At 48.3% G+C, this 17,907-nt stretch overlaps 2 protein-coding genes and 2 long non-coding RNA genes across 5 annotated transcripts in view; 2 read left to right on the top strand and 2 right to left on the bottom strand.

The window, feature by feature from the left end:
• RPL36 (ribosomal protein L36) overlaps positions 1 to 17,907 on the bottom strand; it is a 148,705-nt gene that overhangs the window by 33,662 nt on the left and 97,136 nt on the right. The gene's annotated exons all lie outside the window — the stretch shown is intronic.
• On the top strand, positions 3,452 to 17,898 carry RAB11B (RAB11B, member RAS oncogene family). 2 transcript variants are annotated; one of them, XM_061467000.1, is made up of 5 exons: positions 3,452 to 3,610; positions 8,682 to 8,877; positions 10,376 to 10,569; positions 11,617 to 11,762; positions 17,340 to 17,898. In XM_061467000.1, exons 1-5 carry the CDS (start codon positions 3,571 to 3,573, stop codon positions 17,376 to 17,378), a joined length of 615 nt encoding a protein of 204 aa, XP_061322984.1. In that variant the 5' UTR covers positions 3,452 to 3,570; the 3' UTR covers positions 17,379 to 17,898. The 2 variants fall into 2 exon arrangements, with proteins under 2 accessions (XP_061322984.1, XP_061322983.1); XM_061466999.1 differs by lacking the exon at positions 17,340 to 17,898 and adding an exon at positions 14,114 to 15,885 and having other exon boundaries at positions 11,617 to 11,697.
• Positions 4,006 to 7,963, top strand: LOC133276310 (uncharacterized). The gene is made up of 2 exons (XR_009745818.1): positions 4,006 to 6,826; positions 7,707 to 7,963. It is a non-coding gene; the product is annotated as an uncharacterized LOC133276310 (long non-coding RNA).
• LOC133276309 (uncharacterized) lies at positions 11,611 to 14,091 on the bottom strand. Its single transcript, XR_009745817.1, has 2 exons — positions 13,960 to 14,091; positions 11,611 to 11,767 (listed from the first exon to the last, which is right to left on the bottom strand). It is a non-coding gene; the product is annotated as an uncharacterized LOC133276309 (long non-coding RNA).

Here is a 17,907-nt window from a genome sequence, read left to right as displayed (position 1 = left end):
TATGATGCTAGAGCTCCTAGCTGCTAAATATTGTAAATAGGCATTTGTAGGATGTTGGATCTTGTCGATGGTTTTCCTGTTCTCTAATTTGTTTCCATATTTAAATGCAGTGTTAATAGTAATGTGTAATTTATGAATGTTCATGCTGGAACGACCCAACAGAGTAGTTTGTGTATTTTAAACTTGGTTTTTTTTGTACTAAAATATCTTTTCTGAAGGTGTCTTTTAATAAAAACAAGCCTGTACCTGTCCTGCCTGTGTTAGTTCCTCCCTGTGAGGGTGCTGAGGCGCTGGCACAGGGTGCCCAGAGAAGCTGTGGCTGCCCCATCCCTGGCAGTGCTCAAGGCCAGGTTGGACACAGGGGCTTGGAGCAAGCTGCTCCAGTGGAAGGGGTCCCTGCCTGTGGCAGGGGTTGGAGCTGGAGGAGCTTTAAGGTCCCTTCATCCCAAACCATTCCATGGTTCTGCTCTGTACTTTACCACCAGCAGATAGGTGGGAGCTGTGTGAGGAAACTTCACTTGCTGGGAGTTCAGCCTGAGCTGTGCTTCCTTCTGGCCCCAGCTTCCCCCTGCAGCCTTATGGAGCTCTCCCCAGACAAATCCCTGCCGTAGCCCCCAGCAGCAGTTTTTATTCTGGTTGAAATGTGTGGACTTCCCAAGGGAACAGGAGACCAGAACCAGGCCCCGGGGCAGCAAGTTCACAGTGTCAGTGCTGCTCTCCCTGAGGGCAGACCTTTGCCCCGGGGCCCTTCTTGTAGCTGACTGGAAAGCCGTGAACTCCCTGAGTAAGAGCAGAGGCTGCTGGTTAAAGTCAGAGCTGATCAGGACAAGCCCCCAAAGGCAGTGGTCTTTAACCTGTTCATACGCATGCACAAGCACCTCCAAAAGCACGTGCTGCAGCTTCTGGAGGATGGGTACAGAGGTAGGAATGGAATGAGCTGGGGATGCAGTCAGAGCCTTGAAGATGATGGAGGTAAGCTCCAGCTGTGCTCATGATCCCAGACATGGTGCTGGAGCTGAAGAAAACAGCAAGGAAGGGGGACAGAAACTGCTTATTGTAGAAAGAGACACGAGGCCGCTCTAGCCCCCTACAGCAGCTGTACAAACACCTCAAGGTGGCCTCAGCTCCTGTGCCTCTCCTCCTCCCCTGGGAACAAACCTGGGGTTAATGATAGCCCCAAGCCCAATTGCACAAACAGCCCATTATACCCAGCCCTGCGCTGTCTCTTCACTCCTGGCTTCAGGAATACATTTTTAATGTTCCATTTGCTTAATTCAAAGCTTGTTTGGTCCCTGGGTGCAGGAGCAGATACGAGAGTACTGTGTTTTGTTCTTAATGCTGAAGTGATGAGACTAGCGAGGGGTTTATGCATCAGATGGAATCTGGGCAGGGAGCTGTGCTGTGTTTATTCATGAGCAGAGGTTTTTGGTGCTCCCCAGTTTTTGGGGAGGAGAAGGCTCGGGGCGATCTTATGACTTTCTACAAGGACCTGAAAGGAGGATGGAGCCAGGAGGGGGCTGCGCTCTGCTCCCAGGGACAAGAGGAAACATTAAAGCTCCTCCAGTTCCAAAACCCTGCCACGGGCAGGGACCCCTTCCACTGGAGCAGCTTGCTCCAAGCCCCTGTGTCCAACCTGGCCTTGAAGACGCCAGTTCTGGGTCCCTGTTTCCATTTGAAATCCCCCCTCCAGCTCCTCCATCACCTCCAACTGCAGCCTGGAACATCTGGGAGCCCCATTGAGGATGTGGCAGCGCCCTCCAGTGACAGCGAGAGGAACGGCACCGAGCGCCGACCAAGGCATTCCCACCCTTCCCTGGGTTACCAAGCGCTGCTGCTCCCCAAAACAGGCTGCGCCTCACAGCAGCCCGGCCATCAGAGTCCACGCAGGCATCCGAGCCCTCCCTCCTAAACCTCGCCTCAGCTGCTGCTCATCCCGGGCCGTGTCGATGCCAGCTGAGGGCTCCGGGGTCTGGCCATGCTGGGAGAGGGCTTTTTGGGACCTTCAGTTCAGCCTGTGGCTGTGCTCTGGTGGGGTGATTCAGGAGTGGTGCGTGTGGAGCTCAGACTCATCAGCAGAAGATTCAACTGCAGCTCATTTGGACCTGGGGTTCTCTGAGCGTCGTTAAACCAAGATCAAGGTCATTGAGTCAGCCTCTCTGCTCCCAAGGAACAAGGGATGGGACAAGAACAAATGGCCTCAAGCTGCACCAGGGCAGGTTTAGATGGAGACGAGGAGCAACTCCTTCCCCAGTGGGTGCTCAGGCATTGGAACAGGCTGCCCAGGGCAGGGCTGCAGTCACCATCCCTGCAAGTGTTCACACACTGTATAGAAAAGGCCTCAGTGCCATGGGTCAGCGGTGGCCTTGAGAGTGCTGGGTAACGGTTGGACTGGATGAGCTCCAAGGTCTTGTCCAACCTTCTTGATTCCATGATTCAAAGAGGGTGTTGCGCATCAGGAAACAGTGTCCAGACCCAGCTGTGTTTGAGGCCCAGCAAAGTCTGGAGAGCCCTGACCTGCTGCCTGGAGCCCCCTCCACATCCAGCCTGCATCCAACTGGCAGAAACAAGTGCCGGGAGATCCGGCAGTGGGGCCTCCAGCCCTTTCCTATACAGCAGCAGAACCCAAACCCCCTCTGGAATCTGAAACGTGATGCAAAGCCAAGAAACAGCAAATTAATAACACAAGATGAGCTCTCCACCCGCCAATACTCCCCAGGCCCTGACACCCCCTCCCAGTGACTTCAGCTCTTCTGCAGGAGCTCAGCAGCATGGAGTGCGCTGTCCTGCCTGCGTTAGCTCTTCCCTGTGAGGGTGCTGAGGCGCTGGCACAGGGTGCCCAGAGAAGCTGTGGCTGCCCCATCCCTGGCAGTGCCCAAGGCCAGGTTGGACACAGGGCCTCGGAGCAAGCTGCTCCAGTGGAAGGGGTCCCTGCCCGTGGCAGGGGTTGGGGCTGGAGGAGCTCTAAGGTCCCTTCATCCCAAATCATTCTATGATGATTCTGTGATATCTTTTCTTGCGCGTCAGAGCAATAATTGCAGCAGCTGCTGTTGCAGGAGGGAGCTGCTGTCTTCCCTGCGAGCGTTTGCTGCGGCCTCACATCACACCCATCGGGCCAGAAGGTCGGGAGGGAGGTCACGGAGCAGCATCCTCGGGACGGCCCCCGGGATGCGGGGACGTTCCCGGGCTCTCCCCGGGGCTGGTCCAGCTCGGGGCTGGCCCCACCACGGGCTGCGCACCCGCCGAGGCCCCGCCCCTCCGTCGAGCCACGCCCACTCCTTTAAACCACGCCTCTCCCAGCCAGGCCCCGCCTCCCTTGCCCCGCCTCGGCTCAGGCACCTCAAACCCCTCCCTTTCCCTTTGCTGCCCTTCTGCGATTGGGCGGCTCCACCCGCCACTCAGAGACCCGACCGTTGCCTATTGGTGGTCGCTGACGGGTCTGGCGCGGTGCCCGCCTCCTGCGGGCTCTGGCGGGCGCTGATAGGCGGCGGCGGGCGCGGTGCCCCGTTCTCCCCCCCTCCCGGCTGGGCCGCGGTCGGTGCCTGGCAGCAGAGGGTCGGCGCCGCCATCGCCATGGGCACCCGGGACGACGAGTACGACTACCTCTTCAAAGGTACCGCTGCCCGCCCGGCCTCGCCGCTCCGGGCTCGGGGCGGCCGCCGCGGCCTTTGTGCGCGGGGCGGCCCTGCCCGGGCCTGGCGCCGGGCTGCGGCGGGGCTGCGCGTTGGCAGCGGGCGGTGGGGATCCGCGGGGGCTGGGCCGGGGGTGCCGCAGGTGGGGGTGGCCCCAGGATCGCTCCCGGTGCGAGACGAGCGGAGGAAACGTGGGTTCCGAGGGAGGAGGGCTCGCAGGTGCCCGCGGGGCGCCGGTAACGGGCCGGGGAGCGGAGCAGCATTGATCGGGCTTTGCAGGGGGTGGTGTTGATGCTTCTGTCCCCGAACCTGGGACGTTTGGGTTGCCCAGCACCTGCGTGCAGCGGCTGGGTGGGGACGTGGGTGTCTGCTGGCGCCGGCTCAGGTGGGTTTAGTGTCACTGGTGGGTAAGGGTTGCCGCAGGTCAGTGTCCTGCGTGTGTGAAGGTGCCTGGATCGAGCTGTTCCCTGCGGTGTCCCGCATCTCTGCCTTCGAGGCCTGAGCAATGGTGTGGATGGGGCTCAAACGTTTGCCTCCATGTTTGCTTCGTGCTCATCTGCTGGAAATCCTGGCTGGATGTGTTTGCCTGTTGTGTGTATTTGCTTTGCAGCCTTCAGGATAGGGTGGAAAACACCCCTGGTTTCTTCTCTGTCTGTAAAGGAGAAGACTAACCTCCAAAAACGTGCTCAGCTGTCTGGGGCTAAACTAGTTTCCTTCTGAAGTCAATCCACCACCTATTTCCCAAGTGGTTTAAGAGCCAGGAACTTGAAAGGCTAAGCATTTTACTTCTTTTCTTTCTTTCTGTGAATAGTCAATGAGACAAAACTGCAGTCACCTTGGAAATGCATTTTGAATTCTGTCTGGAGAGAAACTTCACCTAAAGCTATTTGGTCAGGACCCATCCTGCTGTGTTGCTGCTGCAGAGGAGCTTGGCATAGTTTGTAGCTCTTAATGAAAAATGGGGGGTGAGGGAATTGTCCTTTTCTGTGTATCTTTTGGGTAGGGGTTGTGGTGTGGCTTTGTTTTGGGAAATGAACAAACCTTCCTCATATTTTCCTTCCTTATTGGCTTTTTGGGACTAGGCAAGAATTGAGGCATATAAATGGGACCAAGTGGGGTGACATCTCTGCTGTAGGACTGTCTTCCCCTTCTTTTCCTCCTGTCCCAGCTAGTAATGGGATTAAATATCAAGGAGAATTGATGTCATGGAGAAAAATCATGCCCAGGGGTTTGATTGGCTTCTGGTTTAGCCCTTTCTTAGCAATGTACATGGCTTCTGAACTGTCTTCTATCTGGTTTGTGTAGTGTCAAAGGTAGAAATAGCAATGAAGACGTCTGGGAATGATTACTTTTGTTAAATTTAAGATTTGAGCACTCCCCCCTGTTTCCAAAGGAAATCTAGTTGGGACCCTGGTTTTTAGCTTTTACAGTTGCATTTGTGTCGGAAGTTTGCATCCTTGCGTTGTAATATTATTTTGGATGCTGCAGTTGAATGCGGTGTTGCTTTAAAGTCACAATTTTTACTTTAATTTTAATATAGTGGGAGATCTGGAATTGCTTGTGCAGGAACTTCTGTGATTTAGCATTGATTGAGCAGCCTGCTCTAGTAGAAGGTGTCCCTGCCCATGGCAGGGGGCTGGAACTCGATGAGCTTTAAGGTCCCTTCAGCCCAAACCATTCTATGATTCTATTAATCAGCTTTATGCGAAGGTTAAAAGGAAGAGGGCCCCATTTATTGTTAGTCTCTTTCATGTAAAATAGTGCCTATAAAACAATTGGCTGGGGTGAAAATAGCCAAGGGGTTTGTAGCAACAGTCTCTGTGTGAGCTGGCTCACTGTTCCTGGTGTTCTGTCATTCGTGGTGTCCATCAGCTTCTGCTTCAGGACCAGCCATTTCCAGAGGGAGAGCCCAGCATCAGCTGGCTTATTGGGTCTGGCACAGAGTAGGCAAAAACTAATTTAAGGTTTGGTGGCCCTCTGGGGATGTGAGTGTGGTCATGGTCAAAGCTGCTCTGCTAAGCTAGGGCCTGTTTATCTTTATTCCCAATTTCCCCTTCCTCTGCCTGCATCCCGACAGTCAGAACTGCTGCTTGTATGCATCACCACAAAGTGACTGAGCCAGCCTTTGGGAGAAGCTGGGTTTTGTCTGTGGGGCTGTGAGGATCTTGGGGAAGTGTTTTGGTGATGGAGTCCAAGCAGAGCCGGTGACTCCAGGCTCTGCTCCAACCGGGTTTGTAGCTGGGATGGTTAAGAAAAGCAGGAACTTCTCCTGATGAGTTTTGAATGGGTTTGATCTGGAACAGAATTCATGACTTTTTATTAGGAGTTAAAATATTGGAAGCCTTGTAGCTACTCAATGTGATGTGCACATGAATGTCCCTTTCCAGCAGAGGAGCTGTTATCAGGGTTTATTTTCAATCTGATGCTGGCTCCTGAGAAAGGAAGGAAAAAACGCCCAGAGAAAAGGGGAGTTTGCTTTTCCCTTTGTGGGATTTTAGAGTGCTCTGATGAGAGCTTAAGCCTAACAAATCTTGTGCTTATGACAAATTCAGATCCATCATCAATACCTGGTGACCTAAAGGACTTAACGTTTCTGACGAGCTTTTCTACTCTGTCAAGACTTGTGCATTTGAACAGGCAGTGCTGTCTGGTGGCCTGTTCCCAAATGCAGGAACTTTATCAAAGTCTAATCACTTGGACCAGAATCTGGAAGGTATCTTCTTGCTTGATTCCTGTATAAAACAAAAGTGTGTGGGTTCTGTCTTCTTGTGCACTTTCAGTCTTTGTCTCTTTCTCCTGACAGTGAAAATGCCTGTTTGATGCTCAAGGTTGAGTATTAAGGATGCACCACTATAAGAGGGAATGTTACTTACTGAGTTGGGATCTGGCTGCCTTCCTTTGTTACTTCTGCATCCAGTAACTCCTCAAAAATGCTCTCACAAGTTCTGCTAGGACCTGGAGCAGCCTGGGAAAGGGGGAGCCTGCAGCTTTGCCTGGTGATTGCCGCTGAGGAGAGGAACCAGCTAAAGTAGCGCAGGACCCCCTGAATTTCTTCCTGTGACAGATGGAGTTAATGACCTGAGAGCCATTTGTATGGCTGCTGCACAAAGCTGATGGCTCTAAAATGCCAGAGGATAGGAGGTGGCCAGAACCTGGAGAGGAGGCTGTGCTTTCTCCAGCTGCAGATTGACAAGAAGGTAATTCCCTTTGGAAACAGCTGAAGCTTCAGAGTTTTTCCAAGCTGGTCTAGCTTGTATGGTGGATGTTCTTACCTCTTCCTCATCATGGTCAGGAGTTTGAAGTAGGCTACAGCCTCCCCTAAGGCAGCGGATCACTGTGTAAGATGCGTGAGCTTTGGAACACCCAGTGGAATTAGTGATTAAAAACTTGGTCTGGAAAATAAAGCTAACAGAGTCCTAGAGTTAGAACTCCTCCTAAAATCTTTTTATAGTGTTCAAGGCCAGGTTGGACACAGGGGCTTGGAGCAAACTGCTCTAGTGGAAGGTGTCCCTGCCCATGGCAGCGGTTGGGACTTTAAGGAGCTTTAAGGTCCCTTCCAACACAAACCAGGCTGGGATTCTATGATTTTACCCTATAAACTGGATTCTGCTGTTTGCCAGTGAGGGCAGAGCAGTGAGGAGCTGCTTTAAGCTATCCCAGGTGGGACATTGTGGCTGCCTGTTCCTGCCTGTGGCTGTGGGACCCACCAGCTGCCTGTTCCTGCCTCTGTTGTGCTGTGACTGTTCAGCTGTGCCAGCACAATTGTCTGTCTGTGCTCTCGGCCAGATGAGGGGAGGGGGGAGTCTGGAGCATTTCAGCCATCTCCCAGCGCAGCTCCGGAGCTGTAACAGAGCTACAGCAGGAGTTTGGGAATGTGCTGGCAGGGTGTTGCCAGGGCTGTGTCCTGAAACAACAGCCTCAGCAGCAAAGTTATTATAACACTGAGAGATGAGTATGAGCCTTAACCCTGGGAAAACGCTGGTGAGCTCATGCTGGAAGTGTGGAATGACAAGAGTCATCTGTAATCTGTTGTGGAGGGATCAGGAACGTTTTCTGCCCGTGTCTCCCTTTCTGTAGGAAAACCAGATTGTTGAATGAGGAAGATCAACAGATTGGAAATGGAGTAGGACATATTCCCGAGGTTGAAGAAGCTTCCTGACAGTGACTGCCTTTGCTCAATCCAGGGTGCTGTTAGTTTGAATCCCAAAGGCATACGTGACACAGGATTTGCTGTGACTAAGGGAGGGTGGCTTAATTGCTTTTAGTCTGTTTCCCTTTTGTTGTTTCTTGCTCTAGTCAGTAATACAGGGATTTAAGAAAACGGAGCTAATGCACCTACACAAAAATAAAGAACGTGGAATGCCAAATCCTGGCTCTGCAGCTGTTGAGGATGAGGTCTCGTGGGGAGCCTGGTGCAGCGTGGCTGGGTGTGAAGCAGCAGGATGGCAGAGCTGCAGCCCTGAAGGAGGGGGAAACTCCTACTACAAGATGTACCTTTTATCTTTTCCTTCCAGTAAAGCTGGGGTTTGTGTGCTAGAGATCTCCCTGCACTACCGTTCCTCTGTTAACATGGCAACACCTCGTGTGGAGGAAGAGATTTTGAGCTCATCTTTTCCTTCTCCTGCAACCTCCTAGAGCTTGTTTTGCTGGCACAGGTTCTGCTTTGCTTTGTATCCTGTTTGTAGGATCAAGTGTCTCCTGTTTTCCCCTTTTTGTGGTAAACCTATTTATGAATTATTGAAATAAAACACCCTGTATGGCCCCAAAAAGGTCTGCAAAGAATTGTTTCATTCCACTTACTGTGGCTTTTTATTTTTTTTAAACTAGAGTAGGTTTATATTGTACACAGGCTTTTGTCAGCCTGTTGCTGTGTTCTTGATTTAGTGTTAACATGGGGCTTTAGGGGCTTGGGAAGCAAGCTGTGAGTAGTAAAAGGTGGTGTAACTTTCTCCAATGTTTATCTAGCTTGCAACTCCTCTGGGTCCTGCTCCACTGCAGTGTGTAAATGCTGGGATGAAGAATTACTATCTAAAATACTGTCTTTTCTTTCAGTTGTTTTGATTGGAGACTCTGGAGTTGGGAAGAGTAATCTCCTGTCCCGTTTCACACGCAATGAGTTCAACCTGGAGAGTAAGAGCACCATTGGGGTGGAATTTGCCACCAGGAGCATCCAGGTGGATGGGAAGACGATAAAAGCCCAGATCTGGGATACTGCAGGACAAGAACGATACCGTGCCATTACCTCAGCGTGAGTACCAGGGCTGTGCTCAGGCTGAGGGCAGAGTTCTAGCAGAGCTGGTGCAGAAAAACTTATGGGTAGAGAATTAATGAAACCCATTTGGGACACATGACAAAATCATTGTGACAGACTTCGATGTAGATCCAAGTCATAAGATAGGAAATGCTTTTGTGTTCTTTGATTAATATAATGAAACTAATTTTTAGATTCTAGTGGTATATTAGAAAAAAATGACCACTTAAATCAGAAGGGTGGGATGGTCTGTTCTGAGCCTTGTGATGTGGGTTTTTTACCTGCCCTGGATGTGTTATCTTCCATCAGAAATGGCACTCATTCCCCATGCTGAAGCTGGATACTGTTTGGCATCAAGCTGTAGTGTAGGAATGGTGGCTTCTGGTCTCCATTGCCCCCTCAATCTTGAGACTGAAGGCATTTTTAGAACAGTCTGGAGCCACAAACTCCCCTGAAACCTCAGTAACTTGGAATTAGTCACAGCCCTGAAAATTAGGTCCAAGAGTGCAGGCTGAATAACCAGTAAGAAAGGGAACTGTAGTACTACTGACTGTAGCATTAAGCACATACCTGATTAGAACAGTGGTGCTGAGAAGCTTTTATGCACAGCACCTTGTTAATCTAACCAGTGTCTTAAGATGTAACCTCTGGGTTATAGCTATTTCATGCAGGTAATAGGCAGAAGTATATCTGGGGGGAGAGAACCCTATTGACATGCCTGGTTATCCAGGGCATGTTCTAACCAGTGAATTGGTATCTAGTGTTACAGATGTATATTAGTTTTAAAAGGGACTGACTTGTTTCTGAATCATGCACAGACTGAGCCATTTGTGTTAACCTCAAGGTAAGTGGAACTTTCTCATGGGGATGAAACAGGGTAATGCAGAATAAATGGGAGAAGAGTACAAGAGCATGGAGCCCAAAGGGCTCCTCTAGGGAAGGAATGCAAAACAAAGGAATGCAGAAGCAGATGTAAGTGATTTCAAATTGCATCTTGTTAGTGTGTTTTTCAAATGTATTTTCTGGTTTGTGACCCTCAACTTTTTCTTACTGCTGGAAAAGCACAAAAACTGCTCCCGAGACTGGTTCCACTAATGAGAAGCAGTTCATCTTTAGTCCTGTGCTCCTGCCTCTCCTCTGTGCTGGCACAAGCTCTTGCTTGACACATGGCTGGGCCAGTTGAGCTTGCTGAGCCAGCACAACACCAACCAGCAGTAGAAAGGGAATGTTTTCTGCTGACTTGGTGTCCCAAATCAGTTCAGTGACATGGTAGCCAGGTGCTGGAGGAGCAGGGAAGTGGTGGGATTGCATGGAAGAGAGATATGGCTGTTACAGGATTGCTGGTACTGACTGGCTTGTGCTGTCCTGAGCCCTTGGCTTGAGTTGAAATGCACCCAACCTGTAGTCACCAAGATAAAAGCACCAGATAACAAACCACCAGGTTTGTTGGTGGAACTCAGGCAGAACTCTAAAGGGCTGTACCTTATGGTTTCAGATATTATCGTGGTGCTGTTGGGGCTCTTCTTGTCTATGACATTGCCAAACATCTCACCTATGAGAATGTGGAGCGCTGGCTAAAGGAGCTTAGAGATCATGCAGACAACAACATTGTCATCATGCTGGTGGGGAACAAGAGTGACCTCCGCCACCTGAGAGCTGTGCCCACGGATGAGGCCCGGGCTTTTGCAGGTTTGTTGACAGTGTTGCTGGGTTTGTGCTTTCTGAAGGTGATGATGTTGGTGCAAGCTGTTGGCCAGGACTGATCGTTCACCTCAGGTTTATTTTTGACCCTAAAAAAGGCTTTTAAGATTGCCTTTAAAGTGAAAATCTCTTGGTTTATGAAACGGTGTGTGTGGTTGGTTGGGTTTGTGGGTTTGGTTTTTGTTTCTTTTTTTCAATCTAGTGGTAGTACACGTGATTGAAACTGTCCTTGAGCTGCCTGATAGCTGAAGATGAAACACTTCCTCTAGCAGGGCTGGACACAGTGAGCAACATTGAGAAGGGAAAATGTCACAACAGAAATACAAAATATCACAACCTAAAATGTCCTTCCTTCCTCCCTTCCTTCCTAGAGGGCTGGTTCTGCTGAGGTACAGATCAGTGCGGACAGCAGCAAATGAATACTGAACCTTCTCGTAGGTGGTGGAGTTTCTGCTCCAGAGCACTGATGTCGTCAGAGTGTAGTGTCATCTAGTTTCATTTATCAGACTTGGGACTGGTAATCTTCAAGATTCCAGATTCCCAAGTCTTTCTTGGGAGAAATCAAGTGGGTTTTGTGAGCTGCTGCCACTGCATTACTTTACTCTCTTCTTTATCCTGCAGAGCCTGTACAGGCCACACATGGGACATTCAGCTTAATTTTGTGTGGCTGTCAAGCTTGGAGATGGAATTTAAATGTATAGCCTTTAAAATCCTTCTAGGAATATCGCTATAGTTTGCTTAAATGTGTTCTGAAGTTGGAACTAGATGACCTTAAGGCCCTTTCCAACCCTAACTATACTATAATTCTATGAACAAGGGCTGTGGTGAGAACAGTGTTCTCACAAGCAGTCAAAGGGACACTGCTGAAACACCAGCAGCTAAATAATGGGTGCACCAAGTTCACAATGTAACAGGAAAACAAAAAAGACTCTGCCCCATCTGGTTTGGCCTATAAATTAAGGTGAAAACCTCAAAGTAAATGTGAAATGAAGTGATAGTACAATTCTTAATTGAACCACTTGTTATCTATTACAGAGAAAAATAACTTATCTTTTATTGAAACTTCTGCTCTGGATTCAACAAATGTAGAAGAAGCCTTCAAGAACATCCTTACAGGTATGGTTTTGTTTTTTTGGAGGACCTTGAGAGGTAGTGGATCTTCTTCACGGGCATGTTTTGTAGTTACCTAGAATATTTGGGAAGTGTTAGGAATGATGGCTAGTTTGCAAGCCTTCCAACCTTAGCTTTCTGTTCTGCCTCCCACCCCACACATTGCTTTCTGCTCAAGAACCTGGAGGTTTCTAGTCTCCTGATAGCCATGAAGATGCTGCGAGGGCTGGAGCAGCTCTACTCTGGAGCCAGGCTGAGAGAGCTGGGCTGGGTCAGCCTGGAGAAGAGAAGGCTCCTGAAGGGGAGACCTGAGAGCAGCTCCAGTGCCTAAAGGGGCTGCAGGAAACATGGAAAGGGGCTTTGGACAAGGGCCTGCAGGGACAGGCCAAGGGGAATGTCTTTAACTTTCCAGAGGGGAGAATGAGATGAGCTCTTAGGCAGAAGCTCTTCCCTGTGAGGGTGCTGAGGCGCTGGCACAGGGTGCCCAGAGAAGCTGTGGCTGCCCCATCCCTGTCAGTGTTCAAGGCCAGGTTGGACACGGGGGCTTGGAGCAACCTGCTCTAGTGGAAGGTGTCCCTGCCTGTGGCAGGGGTTGGAACTGGAGGAGATTTAAGGTTCCTTCCAACCCAAACCAGTCTGGAATTCTGAGAGGGGAAGTGCTGTGTAATTTGTCAGTATGTTCTGTTTTTTTTAAAAGCTCTTTAAGATCCATACTGTGAACAGGAGCAGTTGGCAAGATCCAGTTCCTGTCTATTCCTTACCATAGCTGAGTTCTAGGCCAGTAAAATAAGCAAATAAACTGAACTCAACACACTGTCTCCTGGGCTCCCAAAAGTGTTGAGATTGACCAGCTCAGGTACAGTGGGGATGTGGCTAGTGAGACTATGTAGTCCTGAAAAGGCCATTCCTAAAGTGATTACCTGGGGGAGAATCATCCTTCTACGTGAGGAGAAGAAACCTGGGAAAATGTGCTGTGTAAAGCAGTGAGCTGAGGGCAACCATGGAGGGACTTGGAGGAGGGAGGAGGGTGGGAGCAGCAGGACAGGAGCTTCCTCACTGGCCACCAGTTTGAGGGATCACTAAAGGCTGGGGTGGGAACCCAAACAACTCACCAAAACTAAAGAAACCCCAAACCAGCAAAAAAAGCGGCAGGTAGTAGCCAAGGGAATGAGATCAGCTTTGGTTAAAGGTTTCTATTTTAAACATTGTAAATACGTCCACCTCTTAATAAACACATCAACAAACCCCACATAGTTCCCCATGATCTTGAATCCTCACTAAAGACTTTGGGTGTTTCTGTTTTGAGGCTGTGGCTGCATGAATGTGACCATAATATTTACCACAGATTTCCAGGGAGGTCCTTGCCCTTTTCCTGTTTCACAATAGAGGGAAGTTGGAGCAAGGACTGTAGTCAGTGAAATACATATATTAAAAAGTTTTCAGCTGAAGTTATTTCTACTACCTGCACTTGAAATGGTTTGTTTCTGAAGGCCTTGACCCTGGCAGTCTCTCTTTGGTGGTCACAGCTTTGTGCTTTTAGGCATAGATTAGTTTGAGTCAAATTCATCTCTCGGGAAAAGCATTTTTGGATCAGTATGGAGCTTTATGGGACCATGTGGCTTTTTACTGTCATAGGTGGGAGAACAGATTTGTTGCAGGGAGGCACTGCTGTCATTGGTAGTAGCAGCAGCTTGCCAGAAGCTAAAGTGTGAAATGGAGCCCTGTTACCACTGCTGCACAATGACGTTCTGCATCCTGTTGATTGGGGTGTCTTAATTGTGCTGCCTTGTTTTTGAATTAGAAATGATTCCCTGCTTTAGAAATGAGGATTCTCCTCGTGATCCAGAACGCCCCCCGTCTGCTGGGCTGATCCCCAGAGCATGAGCAGCAGGTCGAGGGAGGAGCCGTGCCCTGCAGAGACCCCCCCCTGCAGTCTTGATCCAGCTCTGGGGCTACAGCACAAGAGGGATGTGGAGCTGTTGGACTGGGATTGGAGCAACCTGCTCCAGTGGAAGGTGTCCCTGCCTGTGGCAGGGGTTGGAGCTGGATGAGCTTTAAGGTCCCTTCCAACCCAAAGCATTCCATGATTCCTGCTCCTTTCTAATTTAAAAAGCTTTTTAATAATACCCATGTTCATGGAGTCATCGAACAAGAACATGATACAAAGCACTGTGGTGGAAGGCAGTAAGGAATCTTGTCTTAATAACTTTTCCAGACAAAGCTGACGTGTCCATTACAGAGCTGGAAAGCCAGCCAGATGTTACATACCACATCTGCTGAAACTAGATTCCCTTTCACAGCTCTCAAGTTAAAATCTTCCTTGTTCTTGGGTTCTTGCATCACCTCTGACAGCTTGCTCTGACGTGTGCTGTGTTGGAAGGCCACATCCTTCTGTGCTCTTAGCAGTGTGTTCTCATTGCAGAGATCTACCGCATTGTTTCGCAGAAGCAGATTGCAGACCGCTCTGCGCACGACGAGTCTCCTGGAAACAACGTTGTGGACATCAGTGTCCCACCAACCACCGACGGACAGAAATCCAACAAACTCCAGTGCTGTCAGAATCTGTGACCTCCTGTAGATGACTCCTGTGCCCGCCAAATTCGTCTGTGCTTCATTTAGAAACTTGTGTGCACTTCTTATCTCCTGTGATTCAGTGACTCCCTCTTCCCTCCTTTATCCCATTCCCAAGTCCCATCCCCCTCCCTTTCATCTTAGAGCTTTAATCGTAGGGCTAACATCCCCCTGCCTCTGAACTCCCCTTCCATGTGGTGACTTTTGGGCTTGAAATGTAGGCACTGATCTGATAGACATGTTTGTGTTGGAACATCTGCTGCTGGATATTATCCCATGAAACACTCTCCTCAAAGGTTTTTGAGGGTTTTTCGGGAGAGAAACCATGGGGACTTGACTATAACAGTTGAAGAAATAACTACATGTAGGTGACAAGGTTTTTCCCTCCCAGTGTTGTGTTTCTGTAAACATGGGGGAGAAATTAAAATAGCTGTCCTACCTACCAAATGCTCTGTTTCTGTCCTGTTCAAGTCTCACAGCGAGGTTTTTAGTCTCTGCACACACATAAGAACTCTGAAAATAACATTACTTTATATGTAATTACCCCTAATACAGTTTGTCTGGCTGTGGAGCTTACAGTTTCCTGCTTGGGGAATCTTCCTCTCTTCTTGTTTTATTTGGGAACAATGAAGTATGTCTGCATTGCTTTCTCTGCCACCCTGAATGCCTGTGCTGTGTGTGCAGGCTCTCTGATGTGGCTCAATATTTATTCACGGCTTCTGTTAATCAGTTCACGTTATTGTACAGTAAGTGCCAGCATCTTGATTTCAGAAACCTTTTGCAACCTGTACAAGTAGCTTATTTTGTACTGTAGGTCAGTGTTGGAAAGCAGGAGCTTCTGTAGTTCCAGGGTTGGTTTTTGTTTGTTTCTTTTGCATGCTGCTTTTTTCTCTAGATCTCTCCTACCCTGTTTGAGTGAGTGAAGCAATATGTTCATGTCACCTATAGACCTGCACTTGTAAGGGGTTTGGTTGTTGTAGAGGAACATGATAATACATTTTGTAAGCCTTCTGCAGAACCATCTTGAACTTTCTCTTCGTGACCTTTCACTATTGACCTTGCGCATAATCTTCTTGACCTCTACTAAAATATGTAATATTAAGACTTCACATAATAACTACTAAGCTGTTGTTTTCCTCTCACTCAGTTTTACTGACTGTAACTCTCAAATGATTGTACTTCACCTGATGGAAGGGATTTGTCATCAGCAGGGCTAACTACTACAGTACTTTGTTTTGCTGAATGGGAAGAATGTTAACACAGCGTGGTGTAGTCAGTCTCTTGCTAGCTTGTGAACATCTTCTGTGATGGCTTTTCATCCTTCACTAGCTCTTACACACTTGGCATCCCCTCTGGTACATGCTGAATGTTATATGATGAGACAAATATTGGGTGAAACTATCTAAAGGAAGAGGTGGAGACCATCTGCTGTTCTCTGAAGCAATTTGCAGTGAATTTTTGCTTTGTATTCTGAGACTGTACCTCACTTGATGCATATTAGTGAGTTAATTTTTCTTTTCTGATACAAAGCAAATAGGAAAGTGAATTGTTCTTAAAGGGGAAATCTGACATTCCAGTCTCAACTGTTCTGTCTGGTTGTGTAATAAAACTAAGGGCGGTTAACTCTGATGGTTTTTCTTTTCTAAGACTTCCAGACCAATGACTTTAATTTTGTACTGTCTGCATCCAGAGGGCTGTAGCTCATAGCAAAGGTGGACATGGTGCCTAAGCACTTCCAATTTTCACCTTTGTTTATAGAGGATACCTTCAAGGTGAAGGGGTTCCTGCTTGCAGCCTCTTCCCATTGAGTGAGGATAAGTATTCCTCTTTAGACTCTGTCCTAGAGGGGTCCCAGTTCAGGATGCACCTTTTAACACTTTAATAGACTCCTGCTGAGAGAAGATGCAGCCAGTGGGAACTGGGGCATCTTCTTTTTGGTGGTTCTAGACCAAAATGAGATGTGCAGGGCTGACAGATAAGCACCCCATCAGAGTGGAAAGTTCAGAGATACTGAAAATACTTCGTTCAAGAGCAGGTGGACACTAATGGAGCTGAGCTCCTTAATTTTTGAACAAAACTCTTTATTAAATGAGTTGAAATAGTGTGAGGAAGAATCATGCTGTTAAAGGCAACTTAGTTGAGGGTGTGTATGAATGGGTTTACTCTGCAAATCCTATTCTTAACATGAAGTTTCTAAATCAACCTGGTGTCCTGTAAGAAGCTGAGAAGCTGTTTAGTCACTTCCTTGTCTCAAGGATTTTCTTCAGTCTTTGGCTTTGTGGGAGACTCTAAATTGCCTCGGAGTCCAAGCAAAAGGCCCATGTCTTAGGGCTCAAGTGCCATTAAATTATACAGATGTTGAAGAGCCCTTGTACAACTTTATTGTGCATTGACCAAACATCCCTCAGAGCAGGTGGATTTTGAGCCTGTGCTGTTCATGCCATGGGGGCTGGGTGGTTTTGAGCTCTGCTGTGTGTTGTGGAAAGCCTTTTGCTGTAGGGCTGTTTGGTGCACCCATAAAGTGGTTTGGTGGTGAGCACACAAACAGGTAACTGGTAAAATTAAGTTCATTGGGTAGACTAGCCTCAATCTAAATGCTTATCTTCCTCTTGAATCAGATGTTTACAGACTTAAGCGAGCTAAAGTCTCCACCAGGAGTTTGTCAATAGCCTGTACAGGCCAAGAAAGCTTGGTTCATAGGAAGGTTTGGAGCTCTACACTTGCATCAATGTAAAAATCCAGTTGATAAGTAACTGTTTGCTACTTTTTGTGTGTGCTCTGGAGACCATCAAGGCACTATGATCCCTTCTCAACATCTCTAGGAGGTCAGAAGCACTGCTGCATCCTAAACATCCCCCTTGTTTGGGTTTCTTTACAGGCTGTTCTGTTAGATCACCTGCAATGATCCCCCAGTACATGGAAAGGCTGGTAACAGGGTATTCGTGTGTGAACAGGATGCAGCAGGGTGGGAAGGATGTACAGAAGGTATTTTTGTTTCCTTACGCTTTGATTCCTGCATGCTGTACTGTTCCAGAAGTTATGGATGTTATCTGTCTTGGGGACTGGCAGTGGATGAGTCTTACCTGTGCTTGTTATTGTTTCCTTTCCAAGCATAAAGGAAGGCCTTGCTTAGAGGTTCTAGACTCTGTAGCATAAAGAAGATCCTTATGAAGTGACTCAGTCAGTTAGGGAGGCCTTTTTCCTTCAGAAAACAAATAAGACCCAGTATTAAAGCTAGGGGCTGAAATTGAAGTAAGAAGAGAAAAATCAATCAATTACAGGTGAAGACTGACTGTCCTTAAGGTAAAACACAGTGAATCAGGGCTGAAGTTGTATTCCTTTGACTTGCAGACTCTTGATAATGAATGGTGATTAATGCAGTATCTCCAGGGCTTCACTCTTTCAATAGCTAACAGTTAACTTTACACAGGTCAGACACCGAACAGCAGTGTTGTCCATCAGGCTTTGTAGGCTATAACCAGCACTGGGCCTTTATGCAACCCGGAAGAGAAGTTCCTTTCCTTTACTTTCCCCCCGGTTCCTGTGTTAAGTGCAATTTCACTCTGTAAATACCGCCTCACTCGGTTTTTGTGCATGGTTACGCTGTACTGTGGATATAAAGATTGCCAAATCATACCGTGTGTC

The sequence above is a fragment of the Pezoporus flaviventris genome, unplaced genomic scaffold (genome assembly GCF_033815535.1).
Source record: "Pezoporus flaviventris isolate CSIRO_AGI_PZ_B2104156 unplaced genomic scaffold, CSIRO_AGI_Pfla_v1 ptg000043l, whole genome shotgun sequence".
NCBI lineage: Eukaryota > Metazoa > Chordata > Aves > Psittaciformes > Psittacidae > Pezoporus > Pezoporus flaviventris.
This window is presented reverse-complemented; position numbering and strand designations above follow the sequence as displayed.